The following is a 20,271-nucleotide window of genomic DNA, read 5'->3' on the forward strand; positions in this document are numbered from 1 at the left end:
TATTTACTTTATCTCTAAAAATTAATGAGCCAAAGAGATCTGGTCTCAACTGCTGTTGAACTTGAAACCTTGAGAGAATTAATCTGGCCTTGGAGGGGAATGTAAGAGCTGACACTCCCTTATTCTTCAGATGCCTCCCTTTTGACCACCTGTGAAGAGCAAAAGTTTAGGGAAGGTAGCCAAGAACTTTCATAATTTGACAACCCTAGATGTTCATGCTGCTGTTGCTTCTTCTTTTTCTTCTTCCTTTTTCTTTTTTTTTGGGGGGGGATATGGAAATTAAACCCACACTCATGAGGAATTCAGTCGTTTTTCTAAAGACCATTAGAGATCAGGGTAAAAAAAAAACAAGTGAAGGGTTCATTGTCACAAAAGCTGGTGGGGTGGGGAAGGAGGGAAGGCAGGATCACTTCAATTTTTTTCATCAAGATTATTTCTATGGAAATTCTGACATGTGTAACTTCCCAACTTTCTCCTAAATTTCAGTCTAATAAAGCAGATTTTTCTTTTCTAAGAAGAGAAAATATTACTTTTAATCTTAAGTGACTTTCATGCTGAAAGTTAAGTCTGAAGATAGAATGAAGATAAGCTCATCTGATTAAGAATGTAGGTCTTCTTTTTGAAATAGTGATAGTTTTAGCCTTTTCCTAAGCCCTTTGCCAAGTTTAGTTAATATTATCCACTTTTAGATGTAAGGAAAGTGCCCACCTGACACAAATTTCCACCTGTAGGACATACTGCATAATTCATTAGCATGATGGTACTTACCGGGTGAACAAGGTATTTATCTTTAAAAGGAATGCCTCCCACTGTTAGGTTCAGCTGATACAATCCTCGATACAACTGAAAAAGTTCCCCAGAGACTGCTATTTTCATAACAGCATCGTTGTTAACCTTGATCACAAGATTTTTCTCCACCTCCTCAACGGAAATCTGAGGGAGAACAAATGGTGAAAATTTTCATTCAGAGAGGGGCAGCTGAATTCTAGGGGAGAAAATAGAAGCTTAATTCTATTACTGCTCAAAGCTTCAGTTGCTTTGACCCTTCTATGCTCAGGCAAATGAGTTCATAAAGAACAATATGCGTTTTTGCCAAAAACCAGGACAATGTTTTGAGAAAGTCACAAAAGCTGGTACTGTCAAGTGAAAAAGAACCCAAGGTCTGTTCAATACTCTGATGCATGCTTAATATAATGAGACACAATTTACAACAATCTTTCAGACCACCAAAAGGTCCATTTTTCAGACACTGAATGCATCTAAAGAATAAATAGACTGATGTCTTAAGTCAAAGGCATCAGACAAAGATTAGTAGAAACACATATTTACAATGTGGTTTTTTAAAAAATCACAGGCAGAACTTTTCTCTTCTCCTTTCTGGGTGCACAGAATGTTCTTTATCCTCTCTAGTTCTCTGAAGGTACAATAAATTAACTCAGGAATAAGAAAACACAGACATAAATCAACCCAAGGTTATCTTTTAGTGAATCTACTGGGAGCTAATTTCTTCTCTACCATAGGAAGCTGTGGGTCTAGATATGATCCATGTGGACTTCATCTAAGGATCATTCCAGATAATGTCTGAGGTCATTATCACTATATGGTCACTAGAGTTATGTTCTTTCATACTCATATTGAGCTTAGATGGATGATAGATACAGTGGAAGGAGTTTGGAATTTAGAGTCAGAGGAGCTGGGTTTATATCTCTGTTACTTATTCTTTATGCAAGTTCGATTAAGTCATTTAATTTAAACTTTTACAAATGAAGGGTTAGGCCTGTAGTCTCCAAAATTCATTCTAGCTCCAATGCTATCCTCCTGTGAAAATTAGTGTGCAAATCCCTAGAGAACATACCTACTACTGCTGGGGAAGGTAGGCTACTAGTTTTGTAGAGCAACATGGGAGATCAGCCTGGGCAAATTCACAGTGTTCTATGGACAACCTAAATTCATAGGGCAGCTAGGTGGTTCAGTGGCTAGAACAACAGGTCTGGAGTCAGCTGTGTGGCTTCTGATACTTCTAGCTGTGTGACCCTGGGCAAGTCACTGCACCCTGCTTACTTCAGTTTTCTCATCTGTAAAATGTGCTGGAGAAGGAACTGTCAAATTGCTCTGATATATTTGCCCAGAAAATTCCAAATGGGGTCATGAAGAATCAGAAATGACTGAACAACAATAAATTATTAAGAAGTTTTTCCAGATATAAAGCCTAAATTTCTGTCTTGGCAACTTTCTCCCATTGCTTCTAATTCTGCCCTCTAGGGCTAAACAGAACAAGCTGAATATCTCTTACAAATGACAACCCCCAAATCCTTGAATAGAGCTATTATGTTTTTCCTTCCCACTCCTCCTCTCCCTCCCCCATTCTTCTATGAAGTCCTAAAAGATTAAGAACTAAGACTTGGACCTAAGTTCTCTGAATACAAGTCTCGGCTCTATCCCACTCTATCATGCTAAACACTAGAATCTTGGATGCTTTGGGGATCTGGCTATCTTACTGGGTGAACAAGGATAAGAACTTTGAATTTTTGTAGAATTTTGTTCAATTAAAAAAACTAATTATAAGAATAAAATAACACAAATAGCAGCAAATACATAAACTCTTGAATTGGGAGAGACTTAAAAGATCATCTAATTTAACACCTTGTATAACAGATAAGAAATCTGAGGCCCATGGAGTTTAGGTGATTTGCCTAATGCATAGCTAGCACAACCAGAATGAAATCAGATAGTCTTGAACAAATGTATCAGTTTAGGGGTTATAGTTAAGATTGTTAGATTTAAAGCCGCCTACTTTGAATAGTGCCTCTGCTTTTACCTTAACTGTCCCCAAAAAGACTATTTTGATTCACTCTTATAAGCTAACATCTTCATGGCTATAGCTTAGACGATGTATTTGATAAGTTTGTATCCCTCTCTCAGCCCCAAAAAGCCATTTCTAGAGACAAGGACTTAACAGAGAACAGGAACAGATTCCCAAATATTTGACCATTCTTGGACATTCATTGTCCTGAGATGCTACAAAAAGGGCTAGTCAATTCCAAGGCTAATACAGTGATTCAAATTCATTCTAAGGAAGTCACTGAAATGTAATTTAATTTAATATCCTATGGACTACTCCAAAGATTTCTCCAGGCAATGATCCTACATCCTTTAACCATTAATATCTTCCAGAATAGCAGATGAAGCACCTGGCCTCTAAAGCTGAGGATCCTAAAATTTAGAGCTAAAAGAGTCTTACCTGATCCTACCTTATATATATCCTATCTATCATAACTTGTCTATTCCATCCTATCCTATCTAATCCTATCCTGTACCATGCCACTTATTCTATCCTGTTTTATCTATTCTATTCTCTTACCTAAATTCCTTTATCACAGCCTATTTATGCTATTCTATTCTATACCATCTCCTCATTTTATAATTGAAGAAATGGAAACAGGTTAAATTCATTTAATAAATGCATTTATTAAGCACTTTATATGACAGGCAATTTATCAAGTGCTCTAGGAATACAAAGACAAAATTTATAATTTCCTATTTTCAAGGAGGTTATATTTTAATGGTAGAGACAAGGTATACCTTTTCAAGTATACACAAAATGAAAAAGTTGGGAATAAGTGCATTATTATCTGGGAGGAAGGCATCAGGAAAAGTCTCATGAAGAAGGTAATACAAGCTAAATCTTGAAGAAAATCAGAGATTTCAAGAGGTGGAGGTGAGAAGGCAAAGGAGACAACCTGTACAAACATATGGAAATGGGAGATGGGGCAGCTTGTGTAACAGAAAATATGATTGAGTATTATGATATGACAGTAAGATGGGATTGCAAAGAGTAAGCAAAAAGAAGTCTGAAAAGGAAGAAAGAGGCTATATTGTGAAAAGCATTAAATATTAAACAAAGGTGTTTATCGCTGAATCCTGAAACCATGGGGAATACTACTGGAGTTTGTAAAATAAGGAGGCAGGATAGAGGCAACTTGAATCAGACTTGCACTTTAGGAAAATCATTTTGGCAGCTATGTAAAGGGTGTATTAAAGTAGAGAGAGGATTGAAATGGGGAAATGAAATAGGAAGGTTTAGGGGAATAATTGTTGAGATAAGAAGAGATGAGGACTTGAAATAGGATGGTATGTTTGAGTGGGGAGGAGAGAACCTCTATAAGGTATGTTATGATGAGAGCAATGATAAGATTGGCAACTGATCCATTTATGTGAGGTGAGTGTACCACTGAAGATAACATTAAGGTTTCAAACCTAGGAGTCTCAGAATACCTTCAACACCTTGAAAGTATTAGGGAAATTTTGAAGATGGGTAGATTTGTGAGGGTAGGGGGCAGAGTGAAGATAAATAAATTAATAAAATCAGGAGAGAGTGGAGATAGATAAGTCTATCTGTAAGTCATATGCATAGACATGATAGTTGAACTCATGTGAGTTGATGAGTTCATGGAGATAGTATAGAAAGAAAGGCGAAAAGCAGAAGAGTATTGGACTTTGCCCCCAGTTAGTGGGATGAAAAGGGGCATTAAAATTCCAAGGAGTTTGAGACATAACAATTGTACAGGAAGAAGAACCAGGAGAGAGGAATGCCCTGAAGACTCAGAGAAGAGAAATTATGCAGAGGAAGAGGTTGGTTGGCTGTGCCAAATGCAGCAGAGAGGTCAAAGAGGATAAGGATTGTCCATTGCAAATGCTTCTAAATGGAGTGCTAGCAGGTGCATAGCATTTGCAGCTTGAGTATTCTTTCACCCTGGCAAATATAAATCTCATGTTAGTCTCATGAAATAAGCCTTCCTTGAAAAAAGAAACTTGTCCTGGGGGAAGTTTGTATCTGATAGTCGACAAATATCAGCAGTTTTAGATTGTTAAACCGTTATTGATTTGACCTCATATTCAAGTTAACAGTTGTTCCCTTGGTGTACATTTTTAGCATACCTTGTACATATCTTTGATCTATACCCTGATACAGGTCATTTCATTTTTATAGGTAAGGCTAATGCTAAGGGTTAACTTCTATAGAGAATTAACCTGATGATACAGCAATATAATATTTGACTGGTTGACACTCAACAGCTGTACAGTTTAGTTCTATAAAGCATCAGATCTGTACAAGTTATCTATAGGTAAAATTTCCAGCTTCTAAAAGAACTGACTTGCAAAATTTCTGTTCTGAGGCTGGTAAGAGTTTATGAAATTTCTGTTATAGCTTGCTACCACCCTAGAAGAAATATATATTGAATACAAGCCTTAGGAACCATTTTTTTCCTTAACCTACCATTTTCCCCCAGTGTCATGGGCTAAGTTACTCAACCTTGAGTTGCAAAAAAGGTCTGCATTTACAAGATATAAATTTGTGCATCTAATTAAGTTACATAAGTTTTGGTACATGACAGTACCAAATGACAGTATAATACCAAATACATGACAGTATAATACCAACTTTTGTAAGCCATCCTAAAAGTTGAGAATTGTAATGCCCAACATGTCATTATATAATGAAAATATAAGTGCTACAAGTTAAAAAAATGTCTATGTCTCTCAGACAGTTTTTCTTTTTTTCCAGGAGAAGAGGGATGAGAACACTGGTTCACTCTCTTCAAGAAATAAGAGTTCTGAGTTTTAGCATAACTGATAGGACACTTTAGATGCCCAGTCTCCTTGCCTTGGAGTGATCTTATCCAAATGCCTGGATCTTGGGAAAGTTATTAGGATGCCTAGTTGAAGAAAGGACCAGGATATCTGGCAAAGGAACAAGGGGGAAAATATCTTTGCCCTTTTCCATTTGTCCCTCTTCAACTAAAAGTGAGTATCTACAGCTATTAGCTAATTCCTTCCAGATGACTAAACTTCACTCCTGAAATGCAAGCTAGGGGTTATAATTTGGATAAAGAGAGGGCAAGTTGGGTACCCACATATCTCAGAATCAGAGAGGCCCTATGTTGGACCTCTGTCTCCATCAGCCAAATGACTTTATCAAAAGAGAAAATACACTGTAAAGGGCTGGTAAAAATCAGATTTTAAACTACTAGGTCATTATTAAGCCCTGGGAGCTGAGGGGATGGGGAGTGAAAAATATGAAAACATTCAGTTATTTCCCTCTCTATAAGGATCCCAGGATTGACAGTATAAGATAAAATCTTCAATAAATTTGGTGATTAGGAGATTATTGATGACTTTGAAAAGTGCAGTTTCAGTTGGTAGATGAAATAAAAAGCTAGATTGCAGAATGTTAAAAAGAACATGAGAAGAGAAAAAGTTGAAGCATTGGAGTTATACAAGTTTGAATACAGTGCTGTCCCTTAAATTATATAGTACTTTGACTTTTCTTAACAGGGAACTTCCAAACAAGATCTGGCCTTGAAAAATAGTTCTTTTTAGTTAAATCTCATGTTCTTTCCATTACACTAAGGAGGGGAAAAAATCTTTATTGAGCAGTTTCCTTTCTCAGTAATTTTTTTTACCTCAGTATGGCTGTGCATATCATATACCAAAAGAATGTTTAAATACATATTATCTATATAAGGTTAGGCAAATAAGAATTATATTCAGGCCAATATACTACTGGTGTTTCAATCCTTAAACACTCAGCCTATTCCTTTTATTTTATTTTTTAATTCAGAATTGGAACTAGCTACTCCCTTACTTGCCAGAGTGAGTAACCATTTGAGCCAGGTGAATAGAAAAAGGAATTCATTCATTCACTCTCTTATTAACAATGATCCTCCCTTGGGAAGGCAGACTACTAACAAATGAATATGAGTTTGGAACTGTATAATATATTTACAGAACATTGAAGACTACTTTATATAGTGTCCTAAGTCTCTGAAGTACTGAAGTTAGGAGATGGGTGGGACCTCTTAGTGATTGACAAGCAGTTTCTGACTCAGGAACAAAACTTATGAAAGACCTTTCAATGTGAACAACCACTACTGTCCTGTCTCACTTCTGCCCTGACAATGTCTTCTGTGATAAGACCCTTCTGCTTTTGCTGGATAGCCACTCCTCAAGGAACACCCTCTCACCTCATAGCTGCTCTGTCTTTCTCCCTGTGCTGCCACAGGAGTTTGCCAGACAGCAGAACTTTCAGTCTACCATCGTCCCCCTAGCTGAGGTTCAGAGGAATTCAGAATTCAAAGGGACAATGGCTTAAGGATCTCAAGGGAACTGGGCTATTATTAGTACTGCCTTAATAACATCATGGTCTCCTATGAACTGGCTTCAGAACCTACATAACATGGGTTCTATAAGAAAGTGTATTTCAAATTCCAAAGAATGATCTTACAAATCAATGCTTGAAACCCAACCCAGTTGTAATGAGAATGCCTATATTTAACATATAGAAAAACAATAATTTAGACATGGATGGTACCTCAGAGGTAGTAGTCCAACATTTTCATTTTTCTGAAGAGGAGACTAAGAATGAGAAAAGTGAAGAGATTTGCTAAATGTCTCACAGTTAGTTAAGTAGTCAAGATTTTGCATAGCCAAAATACATCTGCAGAAAACAATTTCTTCCCCAAATTGTCTAGGAAAAGCTTGGTGCATTTGGGAAACAGCACCATGCTTTCAATTATCCCAGACAATTTACAGTTAAAAACAACCTATTCTCCGAATAATGCCATAATGGTACACCAATATTTCCAGAAGAATAAATTTATAAATAACCCAAATGAAAGAACCATGGTAGGTATAGTGGCAACTAGGTGGTGCAGTAGATAGCAGTTCAAAAATGGATTCAAGAAGGACCTGGGTTCAAATGTGGCCTCAGATACTTAACTGTGTGACCCTAGGTAAGTTACTTAACCTCTATCTGACTCATTTTCCTCACCTATAAAAGGGAGATAATAATACTACCTATCTACTTCCAGTACTGTTGTGAGGATCAAATAGCAGAACACAGAGCACATGAGTGCTCTCTTTCTCTCTCTTTCTCTTTATATCTCGGTCGAATGTCCAATGGGGCTCCAGTGATCAGGTTCCATTTCAAAAGGTTACAGCCTACGAGGTGAGGATATGCCAAAAGTATATATGTGTATATATATATATATACATATATATACATATATATGTATATATATGTATATATATATATATGTATGTATTAATTTGTCTCTTTAGTCCAGAAACAAATGGAAATGCTATGAGAGAGAGAGAGAGAGAGAGAGAGAGAGCGCATCACCAACTAAAACTTGTATAAGAAATGACATTTAAGACAGTATCTAGGAAATGGGTGACTTCAGAAGGATATCTGACAGTCATCTCTCAAAAATAAGAGAAACCAAGTGATACAGTGGTAGCGTAAGATATTAAAGAATAAGAGAAGACCTTTAGTACATAGGATAAATTCTCTACAGAAGATGTATAGGTAAACATGCATAAAAATCATAGACTCATAGATTTAGAACTGGGAGAGATCTTAGAAGTCAGTGGGTCTAATACTCTCATTCTACAAATGAGGAAACTGAGACTTCTAGGGTCAATCAGCTAGTAAGTATCTGAGACTGGGTTTGAAATCAGGTCTTTTTGACTTCATACCTAGCACTCTGCTGAGCTAAGAGATGTTAAGAAGTGGGTCAAGCAGTTTTACCCATCTCCTTTAGGCTTAAGTCAAAGGACTTGAAGGACCTTCATTTTTGACATAGTCCTTGTTTTCTAAATACAGAATTCTGAACACAGAACATCTATTTAGATGTCATAAAAGGAAGGGAGCAGAGAGTGCCTCCCCATCAAGGATTGACTGCCTTTATCCTGAGAATTTCATTTGTCCTCTTGAATGAGATCTAATTCATCTAAATTTGCCACACTCCCAGACAAAACAGGGAAACTAGTTTGCTTTTCCTGGGGTGGTTGCAATTGTGACTCAACAGTGGGGGAGGATTGTATCAAATATATTCTATAACACTTTCCCAGGAGCTAAATGATCCCTGGGCCTCTCCCAGGCTCCTCACATTTAGTTAGAGTGATGCCCTTATCCAGGGGTCTGTGGAGTGAACAATATTTCAAATGTCTACAGACCAGGAAGGCCCTCAGTTTTCAGAAATCTTGGTTCCTCGAGAGTATACAGTTCCTTGATGTTCTACATTTTTATCTGCAACTTTGCTGAAACACACCCTTCCTGTTGCTTTGGTGTTACTTGTTACTTTAAGAGGTCAGGAAAGGAATGAGACATTACTTGATGGGATGGAAATATTACCAAATGTCTACAATGTCTTTATGAATACAGTTGAGAGTGAAATTTTCCACATTATCTTATTTTTAAGGGTTAGGGGGTAGTAGTTTTCCTTTTTTTCTCAAAATGGGAAAAAACCCTACTGTCAAAAAGTACATCACTTTGATGATCAAATTGACCCTTGTTATATTACAATTAAAGAATTAAGATCTCTTGCCAGGAAAGTGGCATCTAAAGAAACTTTATATCAGCTACCTAGACTAAAAGTCTCATGATGCAACTGGGAGGTAACCATCTAATTCCAGTGGGATCAAAAGGCTTAACTTGTATTTGCATACATAAAAATAGCCAGGAATATTTATATCTACACATGACTAAGTACTGAACTTTGAATAAGTAAATTTTTGCTTTAAGAAGCAAGATTAATTAATGTAATTAATGCATTAATGGAAGATGATACTGAAAAGTTAGATTGTGAATGTCAAACAATTAGAAGAATTTTATTAAAGAGTTACTAATTATTAATTTTTAAAATAGTTACTAAGTTATCTGAAATATGCATAGAAGACAAAATCCAACCCTCAATGAGCTTACATTCTACTGAGGTGATAAAACATGTAAAGTTATATGTAATACATGTAATACAAAATAATTTGAAGATGTATTGAGCAAGCACTAGGAAGTTCAGGAAAGGCTCTTTTTTTAGACGATGGGGTTGTGGCTTGAAGGAACCTAAGGATTCTAAGGGGCTAAGGTGAGGAGAATTTATAGTCTAGGCTTGTCAAAGAAGAATGTGGACAAGATTAAAGGGCTCTCTGTTTCTCACTTCATTCTGACCCACAACAGTAGGCACTTAAGAAATCTAGAAACATTTCCTTGAAGTCAATTACAACAATGTCAGACCACTGATTCTAAGAAACTAGGAATGGCAATGACTGGAGTGGCTGCTGTAGACTGGCAGTGATTCTATCAGTCATGAAGGAGAACCGAAACAATGACAACCTAAACAAAGAACATGTACTTACTGTTTGCCATATGCCATGGTTAATGACTGGCCCACTGCTGGTGACTCTCCCTATGCCGTTGTATTTCAGTTGCAGTTCCAGTCTCCCAGCCCGCAGAGCCAATATGATCCATGTGTTGTCTTGACGGCCTCCGGCAAAGAAAATGATACCTTCAGGATCAAAGGTTCTAAAGTCGAATTCAGCCACAACTCTGATCATGAGGGTGTCAAGAAACAAATTAGAATTATGCAGAGGTTATAACTACCAAATGTTTATTTTCCTATTGATAGCTCATTCAGAATGCAGTTCAGTGATCACAATGGCACATACTCATTCATAACTAAATATAGACCTTGACTACTGCCTAAATAGTCCCTGAAGTGCTCTAAGAAACCAACAATAGGAGGAATCCCCCAGCATGATGAGAATTTTTTTTTTTCATTTTGAGGGTAATAACCAGTTACCTGGGGATCAGATGGTTTCTCTATTTTTTGGTCACTGCAAGCAATGTCCCTTTAAGACAGCATTTCCATTTGTTTCTGGACTAAAGAGACAAATTAATATATATACATATATAAATAAATATATGTATATATACTTTTGGCATATCCTCACCTTGTAGGCTGTAACCTTTTGAAACGGAGCCTGATCACTGGAGCTCCATTGGACATTCGACCGAGATATAAAGATTTCACGCTTTTGGCCACATCAAAAGAAATACACGGCAATATATCCTGTTCAAAAAAAGAGTGAAAAAAGTTGAATAACAGAGAAGGGAAATCTATAGCTTTAGGAATTAGATAATTAAGGGTTAGAAGGAATCTTAGTCTTAGTCCAAACACCTCCTTCTATGAATAAGGAAATTAAACCAGGAAAGATGAAGTGACTTACACATAGTTAATGAGTGGCATAACTGGATTCCCAGTTCTCCTGATTCCTAAGGGAATGCACTTTTCACTATATTATGTCAGGAGAAGACTGAAGGGATATTAGGAGGGGATATTAGTTAGGGCAAATTTAGATTTACCAGATCACTATTGGATCCTTGAGCCACTATTGAGAATGATAATTTATAGCTTTGTGAGAAAATGAGGAAGAAATAACATCAATAACATTTTATATAGTTCTTACTCTAAGTGCTTTATAATTTTTATATCATTCAATCTTCATAACAACCTTGGGAGGTAGATGGGTGACATTATTATTCCTATTTTACAGATGAGGAAACTGAGGCAGAAAGAAGTTAAATGATTTGCCCAGGGTCACACAGCTAGAAGTGGTTGAAGCCAGATTTGAGCTCAGGTCTTCCTGAGCATTCTACCACTGTGTCATTAAGGCCATCATTGTGAATCTGGCTGATATTCACTGCCTTCCCAATTTAGTTATAGAATGCAGAAACTATATGTTATACTTTCTCAGTATCTTATAGCTAGCTGTAGAAATCCATAAAAACTTGTTTGTTCATCTGGAAGAATTTTGCTTTTTCATTTCTTCTTTTCTTTTAAGGCAAAATGTAATTTCTTGACCAGGCAGATCACTTTATGCTTTACTCAGAGACATCAGGTAAATAGCAAAAGTTGTGGATAAAGTCAGTCCTGTCAGCCCATGGAGATGTGTGATTGTTCAGCACTTAATCACATACATGTATAACTGAAGTCTTGTCTAATAGACTAGTTTCCTGAGTAAGTGTGACAGACTTAGGAGAAAATGCATATTCTCATGTGTCACCCTTTTTGGTCCACAACTAACTGTACTGGTCAGTTTTTCAAATTCATAGTTACCACGGTGATCCTGCAAATACAACCAAACATTATTATTAATGTAGAAGCAGGTCTTATACCAAGCCTCCATATATTTCCAATGAATACAGGAGGAATAGTCTTTGGCAGAGGCAAAGGGATTGCAGACCATCTCTTGACAGTTATGAATTAACTATTCCTTATAATTCAATATAGGTGGTGTTTGGCCACTTGTTTGTTTTAAAGGAAGAAACCTTTGGGATGATGAGCCCTTCTCATAAAGTCATTTGTGAATGTGGAATTCAGGAAATGGAGTCTGGGGTGACCTTTTCATTGCACAAGTATTTAAGTGAAAAGTACCTCACAAGTGTTCATGTCATGGGACAGTTTTACTCCCCCTCTGCCATCACAGTGACAAGCGTAACTCCCAGGAGAATTGACACAGGTCTGTTCACAGAGTTTTTCTTCACATTCATTCACATCTGCATGCCACAAAAGGGGAGGCAGGGAAGATAAAGAGGTATTGATGCTTGTTGAAACAAGAGAGTCCCTAAAATGCAATCTAAACAATGAGGGGCTGATAATGGGTATCAGGCAGTTAGTCTATCCTTATTCCTCCTCCTCCCTTTTAGTTTTTTTTTTAAAGTGGCAAAAGAAACTCATCCAAAGATAGTTTTTAAAAGATAAAATTTGAACAATTAATATGTGATTTAGCTTACTTGAAGATTTACACTTAATTTATAGTATGTGTCCACACACACACACACACACATACATATATGCATGTGTTTGCATCACGGACATACATTTTGGAAGCCATAAAATCAGAGCTTAGATGAGTGTTAGAAAATAGCATTACCACTGGAGATGAGCCTCTTCAATGCTAAGAAGGAAGAGAAATCACCAATTTTCACTTGCCTTTTACACCTTGCTTTTAATGCTGTCCATAGTTGTGAACAAGAAAATATTGTCCAACTTCTCAGGACAGACATGACCCAGGGACCTACTTATCATTTCTCATAAACTGTGTGTATATGTGTGTGTGTGTGTGTGTGTGTGTGTGTGTGTGTGTGTGTGTATGAGGGAGGGTTAGATATAGTTATTGTTTCTCTTCAGCTCATGGATAGTACAGTTGAGGCTCAGAAATTAGATATAATGCCCATTTCATACTCAGGTATTTACTCCAAATATATTCGTGAATATTTAGAGATTCATGTAGATTTACATTTGTCCATAGAGCACAATGATACTTTATATCTATCATCTATCTATCTATCTATCATCTATCTATCTATCTATCTATCTATCTATCTATCTATCAATCTACATTGAATAAATATGTCAGGGTGTGACTTTATCAACATAAACATATATGTGTAATTTAAGCATGTATGTGTGTATGTATGTTTTCATGTATGCTTGAAGGGAATAGTAAAAAAAGATATAGAAGGTATATTTGACAGGGGAAATAGCGAAGGTCTTTTTGTCCCTAATAAGAAATCTACATTTCTTTTCCTAACTCCATTTCTTTATTTTTTTCTAAGTCCACTTCTGACAGTTGTACAGTGTCTCAAAACTAACATCAAATTTTTCTGGAAAAGGGAACGATTTGCTTTGAAACAACTGCATATGCTCTATGAGCCACAAATAAGCAGTGGCAAATGGGGTAGGGAGGTAGGGGATGGATGGTTCTTTAGGATGTAGCAAAATATGGTGAGGGGACTAGTTGAAGGAAGAAGTATGTTGTCTCTGAAGTACCTTGGCAAACTTGTTTCTTATTCTCATACATGTAGCCTTCTTCACAAATGCATGAGTAGGAGCCCAACAAATTTTTACAGCGAGCTTCTCCACAGGTACTTGCATCCACACATTCATCTATGTCTGCAACCAAAATCCCAGAAAGACACAATCAAATTTTAACTCCAATCAAGGGAAATTCCCAAGATTATAGGATCATATTTTAGTCACAACTAGAAGGTGATCTGGTCCAAACCCCCTTAATTTTTACAGATGAAGAAACAGAGCTCCAGAAAGGCTAAATTATTTATTCAGAATTTCATAAATAAGTATTCAGTCAGTCAGTCAACATTTATTAAGGACTTACTATGTGCCAAGCTCATTGAACAAGACTCAGTTTCTGATTTGGACTCAGGTCCTCTAGCACTGTGTCTAGTACTCTTTCTCCTATATTACTTATCCTGAGCAAACTGCCAATTACTCTGTTACTGAGAGACTTCCTAATGTTTTGGCTAATTGATGCTTTCAAAAGCCTTTAGTTTCACCTGATTCTTACTCCCCTGACTCTTATCAATATGAAGCCCTACTTTCCTAAATTCCTCTTAATTTTTTCTTCTTCACCACTTCCCTCTCCCAAGGCATTACTTTTCTCTTTGGATTCTGTACAAATAGGGTGGGACATATGCCTTTGGCGATGATCACTATAAGTTTTTGGTATCATACATTTTAGAGTTTGAAGAGATTTGGAGGCTATCTTAGTCAAGTCCCTTTTTTAATAGATGAGGAAACTGAGGACCAGAGACTTGCTCAAGGCCATGTTTTGTTGTTCACTTCTGTTGGGATCATGTGGATCATACTGTCCATTGGATTTTCTTTACACCTGCCACTTCCTTCTCTAGTGAGTTAAGGCAAAGAGAGGGCAAGTGACTTGCCAAGAGTCACCCAGAGTTCAGATTTGAACCCATGACTTCTTGACTCTAGAGTCCAGCATTCTATCTACTGAGCCACATAGCTGCTTTACATAGTTGGAATTTGAACTCAGGTCCTCTGAATCCAAATCCTGTGCTTTTTCCTCCATTGTATCAGAATGCCTTTTCAATTGTGTAGCCAAGAATCAACCCAACAAAGTGTTTCAGTGAGCAAAGTGACCATGGACTTGCACACAAGTTGATTATTTCATTTAAACTTCATCAAAATACTAATCTAAAATATTTTAATTTAGAAAAAGTTGGACCAGAGTTTTTGCCCAAATCCTGCTTATTATTTCTATGGAGCATATAGTCACTAAATTCTCAGGTCTTCATTACTCAGACTTGATTGCTCTAAAACTTTATTTTCTTCTAAAATCAGCTGATAAAGTATTTATTTTAAAATTGCCAGCTTTTTTTTCTTTTGAATTTTCCCCCTCATTTTACTATTTTCAGATAATTAGACACTAAAGGAAGCAATTCCTTGAGTCACAGACTAAGGAAAAGGAATACCTAGAGTGCAGTTGAGATTGGAAATTTCCTATAATTCTTCTGGGCCAGCAATTATCCTATCTGGAGGCTTTGAGATTATTTATGACTATCTTTCCAGGGCCAACCTATGAAAGAACAAACTTCCAAAGTAAACAACTTTGAGGCATTACTCGTTAACCCTCAAAATAGAACATCACCAGTGATTTTTTTCAGAGAACTTTTGGGAATTTTGTTGTGAGTTTTGCCCTATGGGTTCTATTCCACAGGATATACCCTTGGAGCAAAGAAACCTAGGTTCTATAGCACATAGAAAATGGTCTTGAACTATCTGAAAGAGTTATTTGCGTGTCCAACAGTAGGCAAACTCTAAATACATTGAAGCCTTGCTATAAATAAAACCATGGGCCAGATTTAGTCTAACAAGGGTTACATATCTAGTTTTGGATCTTATTATAACATAACCTCACGTACAACAGTCTCACAGCATGGACACCAAGGGCAGATCATGTGATAATGCTGGTTAACACATCAGAACCTGCTCAAAATATCCCAGCTCACTCATGAAAGAGGCCGCATCATCTCTGTGCTTTGAGTTGTCTATGGTCAGCAGAGAATTGGGTTCTATGCAGTCCGCAGCAAAAAGCCCCTAAATTGCTTCAGTATAATTTCATTTCACTCAGGGACTGGCCCATCTGTTAGCCCTGTGAATATGAACGTCAACTTCTCAGGTAGACTGCAGATCTAGAGGATAGCTTTCCAGAACCTGATTCTTATCCTGTAAACCACAACTTCATAGAGGATAAGTTTGGGCAAGAAAGCTCTGTGTAACAACAGCTCTAGAGCTTATTAACAAAGTCCCAAGTTTGTTTCCAGTGACCAAATTTTGCCTGTCACTTTCAGGAATATTTTATGTACCTGGTTATCACAAGAGCCATCATTTCCACAAAGGGACTACTCTTTTAGTGCCAACCATGGCTCACACAGTGGCTAAGGTCCTTCTCAGTTGGAAAACATCCCAGAATATTGTACAGCCAGAGGCTTGGCCTGGTTTCTGATCACAGCACAGTACAGCTGATAAGATCCTGGCTACATAACAATTACAGGAAAAATCTGAGGAACAACACAGAGACCTTTACATAGTCTTTACTGAGATGATGAAAGTTTTTGATACAAATAGGCAAGCTGGCAGTATCAGAGGCTTTGCATCAGAGAAAAATAAGGATGAGACCCACAGAGTTTAATAACTCTGGGACAGCAAGAAAAGGCATGATTTGACAAGTAAAAAGCCCTTTTAAATCTCTGAACTGATATAGTATAAGCTAATAAAGCTGCACTGGGTCTTGTGCCATAGAGGAGGGCCTATAAGAGTGACGTCTGGAGAATAACTTAGTGAATTCATTACCAAGGAGAGGAAGTCTTTTACCAGGAGCTCTTTCGAAATTATAGTTCCTGTCACACACACACACACACACACACACACACACACACACACACACACACACACACAATTTTCTCATAGCTAAAACTCTAGATTTTAAGTGAGAAGTTTTGTTGTTCATTTGTTTCAGTGGTATCTGACTCTGTGACCCCATTTAGGTTTTCTTGGCAGATATCCTGGAGTGGGTTGCCATTTCCTTCTCCAGCTTTTTTTTTATAGATGAGGAAACTAGGGTAAAACAGGGTTAAGTGACTTGCCCAGGATTTGAACTCAAGAAGATGAGTCTTTATCTCTTCAGGCTTGGTGCTCTGTCCACTATGCCACCTAGCTGCCCTAAGTGAGGAGACATGACTTCAAATCTCACCTCTGCCACTTTGGGCAATTTACCTATTATCCTTGGGTATCAATTTTCTCATCTATAAAATTCGGGGGTTGAACTGGATCGTGCCTGAAGTCCCTTTCAGTTCTAAACCTATAACCCTGTGAAACTCTCAACTATGGATAATATTATAATAAAAAGATTTGCAGCTGACTCTCTGCAAAGCCCTTCACATTATATTATATTAGTTGAACTTCACACAAACCTGTGTGATAGGTGCTATTATATGCTTATTTTATAGATGAGAAAATAGGTTCAGTGAGAAGAAATATCTTATACAGCCATTAAGTATCAGATTTGGATCATTAATCTAGTTCTCTTTCTCTGAGTCCATGCTTTTTTCAAAATTACTTTTATGAACCAAGAAACACCTAAATTGCTCCTGTCCAATTTTATAGACTAATAAGAATATATGAAGCATCAATGATTTAGTAATGTGTCTAAAGTCAAACAACTAGCAAATACCAGAGGTCAAATGTGAACCCAGGCCAAATTTGAACTTTAAGTCCTGAGCTCTGAAATCCACCATGCTATGCAGTCTTCTTAATAACAGCTGTCATTCCAAAGATTATTACCTTCAAATTTTTTTAAAAAAGTTGTCTTATGTACTACATAATTTTGCTATCTCTAATTTTTTAGTTTTTTCCTCAAGAACATGTTTTTTCTCTCAACATATTCAACTTTGATCAATGCATAGCATGGAAACAATGTACAGATTATCAGACTGCCTTCTGTAGGGGGATGGGGGAGGGAAGGGAGGGTGGGGGAAAAAATGTAAAATGCAAAACCTTACCAAAAAATGATAGGTAGAAACTACCATTGTGTATAATTGGAAAACATATAAAATATTTATATAATAAAAATTTTTATTAGGTTTTTTTTGCAAGGCAAATGGGGTTCAGTAGCTTGCCCAAGGCCATACAACAGCTAGGTTTATTAAGTGTCTGAGGTCGGATTTGAACTCAGGGACTCCTGACTCCAGGGCCAGTGCTCTATCCACTATGCCACCTAGCTGCCCCAATAAAAATTTTTACAAAGACAAATATAGCTGTCATTTACACATAGTTTTAACCTCTTCATCTCTTTTCATCATCAGAATGCTCTCATGAGGTAGGTACTACTGATATTATCAGTCTTATTTCACGAATAAAGAAACTGAGCCCAGAGAAGTTATTAATTATCATGGTCATGGACACAAAACTTGGCAAGTGTTAAAGGCTAGATTTTAAAACTTTTAGTCCAAACCCACCATGCTCCACCAGATCATTTGGCATTTTCTTACCTAAAGCCCAGTAGAATGGGTGGAGGTGAGGTACAGTAGGCACTTAATAAGTTTCTTAAATATAATTATAAATGAATGCATACTTTGAAATGGAGATGGATGAAAATCCAAGGTTAGTTTCTTATACAATCCCAACCCTTCATCCCTAGTTTTCTCATCTCCACACTTCACAACTCCCCTAGCCCCAAATTCTCATTCTTAATACTTCTTTAGCAGTGTTTAACAAATACTCAAAAATGACCACAAACAACCACAGTGATCTCAATGGCTGAGGGAAGCAGCCTGATTAGAGTTAGGTCAAGTAAATACTTTTAAAACTCCACTCAGAAGGAATTTACAGCTGTGTAGTATTGGCAGCAAGCAATGGAAAACTCAGGCTGCCAGCAGAGCTCAACACCATCAGAGGGGAAGAAGGCCCCTTGAAAATAGCATTCATGCTGACACCAGAACAAGGGGATGGCCACATCTATTGAGGCAGCCTGCAGTTGGTTTGTCTTGCTAGCCATGATCCTACATGAGTCTTCCCCCATCCCTTCTGTTAACCTCCAAAGAAAAGAGATTGGGCAACTTAGACTCTTCTGCCAACACAGACCACAGAGCATTGCTCAGAACAAATGGGCATGCAACACAAGGATTTTACTTTCAAAAGGGCAGCCTCTGTGGTCACCTTCTGTGCAGAAAGCAAAGCAAGCCAGACAATTCAAGTTTTGAGTTTCTCAGTCTCCTGTAGCTGAGGTTAAAGGGGCCCTTGGTGTTCCTTGCATTATTTTTCTGTGAACCCAAGGAACAAAAATAACAGTTAGCATTTCTAAAGAGCTTTAATGTTGGCCAAGCACTTTACATATGTTATCTTATTTGATCTTTTACAACAAACCAGAGAGGTCAGTCCTATAACTATCACTTTTTTTTTAAAGAGGGAGTTGAATCTGATAAAAGTTAAGGATGTCAAAGATCATACAGCTAACATCTAAAACAGTATTTGAACCTGAACCTTCCAATTCCAACTCTAACACTCTCTGTCTCTTTTGGAAGCAATTGGGTTTAGTGACTTGCTATCATAGTAAGTGTCTAAGGTCAAATTTGAACTCAGGTCCTTCTGATTCTAGGCATGATACTCTCTTTGGAGGTTCTGTGAACCCTCCTCTTTCCTAACTTATACCTCATTCTCCCAGTCATCTCGACTCTCAATCTAAGTGTCACTCCTTACTCTCCGTTATCTCTCATATTCAATCTATTGCCAAGGTCTGTGGATTTTATGTTTATAGCATCTCTCTCATATTTCCCCCTTCTTTCTTCTGAATGCCACTCCATGGTGTAGATCTTTACTATTTCATGGCTGGACTATTTCATTACTCTGCAAGTGGGTCTGCTTACTATAAACTTCTCTTCACTCTAGCACCTTCCATTTGGTCGACAGAGTGGTCTTCCTAAAGTTTAGTTCTGATCATGTCACTTCCCTATTCAATAAACTCCACTGACTATCACTGTCTTTTGTTAAAATCTTCTGATGCAAAAATTCCTCCATAACCTGCCTCTCTTCACCTTTTCAGTTTTGTTATATCTTGTACACCCCTCCCCCCCCAAAGACATACACACATACTCTATGATATAATGACACTAACCTTTTTGCTGTTCCTTGAACAAGACACTCCTGAGCATTTTCATAGGCTGTCCCCTATGCCTAGAATCCCTCCTTCCTTATCTCTGCCTCCTGACTTTCTTCAAATCTCCACTAAAATTCCAGCTTTTACAAGGAACCTTTTTATTCCTCTTTCTTTTGATAGCTTTTCTCTGTTGGGTTATTTCCAATTTATCCTCCATATAACCTGTTTACAAAAAGTTATTTTCCAGTTGTCTCCCTCATTAAGCTGTGAGCTCCTTGAGAGCAGGGATTGTCATTTGACTTTCTTGGTATCTCCAGAACTCAGTACTTGGCACTACTTAATAAATGTTTATTGATTGACTGACTTTGCATAGCATTGCCCTAGTATTTCTGAATTACATTGTCAATTGCCTATGAAAAAGCTTTGATTTTTCCTACTTTGCCAAAAAAAAACCCA

The 20,271-nt window shown here is 37.3% G+C and overlaps 2 protein-coding genes across 2 annotated transcripts in view; one reads left to right on the top strand and one right to left on the bottom strand.

Moving 5' to 3' along the window:
* The window catches only part of TMEM255B (transmembrane protein 255B), a 161,519-nt gene extending 155,043 nt beyond the window's left edge, over positions 1-6,476 (top strand). Inside the window, exon 9 of the mRNA XM_074192114.1 lies at positions 5,567-6,476. Coding sequence (XP_074048215.1) covers positions 5,567-5,626 — 60 coding nt within the window. The 3' untranslated portion in view covers positions 5,627-6,476. The remainder of the gene's footprint in view (positions 1-5,566) is intronic.
* The window catches only part of GAS6 (growth arrest specific 6), a 99,932-nt gene that overhangs the window by 18,585 nt on the left and 61,076 nt on the right, over positions 1-20,271 (bottom strand). The window contains exons 7-11 of the mRNA XM_074192110.1: positions 13,674-13,796; positions 12,276-12,397; positions 10,792-10,910; positions 10,198-10,387; positions 769-933 (exon numbers count right to left, since the gene is read on the bottom strand). Of these exons, the coding sequence (XP_074048211.1) occupies positions 769-933; positions 10,198-10,387; positions 10,792-10,910; positions 12,276-12,397; positions 13,674-13,796 (719 nt within the window). The remainder of the gene's footprint in view (positions 1-768; positions 934-10,197; positions 10,388-10,791; positions 10,911-12,275; positions 12,398-13,673; positions 13,797-20,271) is intronic.

The sequence above is a fragment of the Macrotis lagotis genome, chromosome 6, assembly GCF_037893015.1.
Source record: "Macrotis lagotis isolate mMagLag1 chromosome 6, bilby.v1.9.chrom.fasta, whole genome shotgun sequence".
NCBI lineage: Eukaryota > Metazoa > Chordata > Mammalia > Peramelemorphia > Peramelidae > Macrotis > Macrotis lagotis.